Raw genomic sequence first — 2,929 nt, forward strand, 5'->3', positions numbered from 1 at the left:
GGCAAGAGTTTTTGAGAAATGACTTTGAATGAATGATTTTCAATTTTTACACATCATATCACATTGCTGCATGATGTATGATAAAATTATTCCTGTATGATGAACTTCCTTATAACAACAGCTTTAATTTTTTCTCCGATCCATCATTTAAAAATTCAGAGATACAAAAACATTGATTTCCGGATGAGTACTTTTTTTTTAAAACAAACTCAAAAGAAACTTTTTAAAAATTTTGTTTTGTAACATTATTTATTACTAGTTCAAAATTATTTGCTAAGTAGTAACAAGATGTTAATGGCATTTCAGTTGAACAACGAGAACAAGAGATTTAAACTTAAACATTTGTTTTTCATTCAAAATTTTATTTTTTTTAAAATGTGGCAAGAGTTCTTGAGGAATGGTATTCAATTTTTTCCTTATCTTATCACAATGATATCAATATGATGAATCTCCTCATAGCAACAGCTTTCAATTTTTCTCCAACATAATCATTCAAAATTGCTAAGATACGAAAACCTTGATTTCTGGTTAGCATTGTTTTAAAAAGTAACTTAAAAGAAACTTTTTGAAAATTTTCTTCTGTAATGTCATTTTATCCTACTTCAAAATTATTTGATAACTGGAAACTAGATATTAATGGTATTTCAAGTTGAACAAAAAGTACTACTTTAGCACTTTCTTTTCCAATTTGTTTTTCATTAATTTCTCCTTTTTTTTTTCTTTTTTTTTTTTTGCTAACGTCTTATTAGAGCTACATCGTTGAGTTACAAGCAATAGTTTATTTATAAAGAGAGAATATAAGTTATTAAGACAACGTCACAGATTCAGAATTTCACAAGCTTTTCTATACACCTGATCATTATATCTTAATCAGACTGCAAATTTCAGGTTACCTGATAAAATAATCATCTTTTTAATTATCAAATTCAAAGATTTTTATTTTCTTCATCAAACATAATAATTTTCTTTAAAAAAAAGTTAATACAAGAAAATCATAATTATTTTAAAAAATATTTTAACTAAAAATTAATTTCCATTTAAGTAACATTGTTTAAATACATAAACATAAATATGGAGAAATTTTATCACATACAATATAGATACATTTTCTCACTTAATAGAAAAAATTTAATGCAATAAACAAGTAAAAGAATCACATAATTTTCACAGGTCTTATAAAAATGCAATGTGATTTTACAAATACACATTATTATCACAAAATACAATTCAAATGGACGGTGTATAATATGATAATAATTTTTATAGTATATAAATTTTATTTCAAAATAACAAATTACCTAAAATTAACAAATTTTCAACTGAAAGACACAGATAAAATAATTTTATAACCTCATAAAGTATTAATACTAAACATGAAATACAACAGAAAAGAAAATATACAACATCAAAACAAATTACGAAATAAAATAAAATTATGCAAAAAAAAGCTAATTACATTATTGCAAAATACATATTGAGAATTCATATCTTATAAATTACATTGTTTTGTTTAAAAAAAAACAGTAATATGAATTTCACTGAGAAATAAAAAATGTCAGAAAAAATATGTACAGTGTGCTAAAAAAAGGGACCACCCTGAATAACATTTGTTTGATTGGATCTTCACATTCTAGGACTTAATGGTTTGAGGGGGTGAGTTTAAATATGCTAATTATTTAGTACAGACGATATTTTAAGTCACGAAATCAGACACAAAAACATACTTTCTCTTCATAAACATACCTTTTTTCCCGATGGATTCGGATTTAGGACCCCTAAAATATAGGGGGTCCTAAAATCCCTACCTGGAAATATGGTCCCAATAGTTTGGTTAGGAGAGCATTCCAAAGTTTGAATCCCTTAACGTTAATTTTATTTTTTGCTTTATTGCAAAAATACCAAAAAATGCAAATTTAAAAAAAAAATATTTAACAAAATATAAAATTTAAATAATAATTGTACAATAAAATTCCAATAATCTAAAAACCTCAAGATCGATAGTATGTCAAAAAATCATAACCATCGAAATGAAAATTTTGTGAAATTTTTAATAGTATGAGTGAAATTTTAAATTTTCTAAGAGTGCAAACATTAGATAATAGAGACATTGGAAGAGTAAAAAATATCACAAAATTATTCCTGCACATTTTAACTAAGTAACTTTATTTATCTTTGTAAACCTGTTTCACTAAATAAAAAAGACTTGCAAGTAAAATCATTTCAAATGAACAGCAGCAAAAAAAAGTATAACAGCAAAATAAAAACAAGTCTAAAACAAATAAACAAAAGTAAATGCAAGATCTTAATGTGTCTTAATGTGTTTAATAAAAAAATGTGTCTTTTTTCAAAAATGAATCATAACAAAGAAAAAGAGAATCATAACAAAAGAAAAAGAGAATAACAATGAAAAGAATAGAGAATAAGAATAAAATGTACAGCAAAGAGGTAAGTATAGTAAAATATATAGAACTGCATGTGCAATAGATACTACAATCAACAGGGGTAGAAATTAATAAAATTTTGCCACTGAGTGGAAGGACTATTAATTGACAGGTATTATTAGTCCATGCACATTTTACTGGTCTGTTTACATATTGCTATTAGATTTAAAATAATAATGAAGCAAATACAAATAAAATAAGATAATACAGAGAAAGCCTAATGTCACAATTACGGTGAAATATGTTATTTTATGACAAAAACATGAAACCACAAAAACAGAAACCCAGTCTTTCACATTTATTGCTGATCTGGTGGACTACTGAAAACTATTTCATGGTGGTCAGATTTAAATTTTAGTGGTCTCAGACCAACAGACCACCATTGATTTTGAGCCCTGATAAATATAAATGCAAAATCTTTACATTAAAAAAAAGGTATGTTATTCTTCAAAAGAGGCTAACAAGACAATATATATATATATATATAT

At 25.1% G+C, this 2,929-nt stretch overlaps 1 protein-coding gene across 1 annotated transcript in view; it reads right to left on the reverse strand.

Annotated features, from left to right (window-relative positions):
• LOC122268426 (G-protein coupled receptor 143) overlaps positions 1 to 535 on the reverse strand; it is an 11,198-nt gene extending 10,663 nt beyond the window's left edge. Inside the window, exon 1 of the mRNA XM_071188316.1 lies at positions 429 to 535. Within this exon, the coding sequence (XP_071044417.1) occupies positions 429 to 535 (107 nt within the window). The remainder of the gene's footprint in view (positions 1 to 428) is intronic.
• Positions 536 to 2,929: the final 2,394 nt, after the last annotated feature.

This window comes from Parasteatoda tepidariorum, chromosome 2 (genome assembly GCF_043381705.1).
Source record: "Parasteatoda tepidariorum isolate YZ-2023 chromosome 2, CAS_Ptep_4.0, whole genome shotgun sequence".
Taxonomy (NCBI): Eukaryota; Metazoa; Arthropoda; class Arachnida; order Araneae; family Theridiidae; genus Parasteatoda; species Parasteatoda tepidariorum.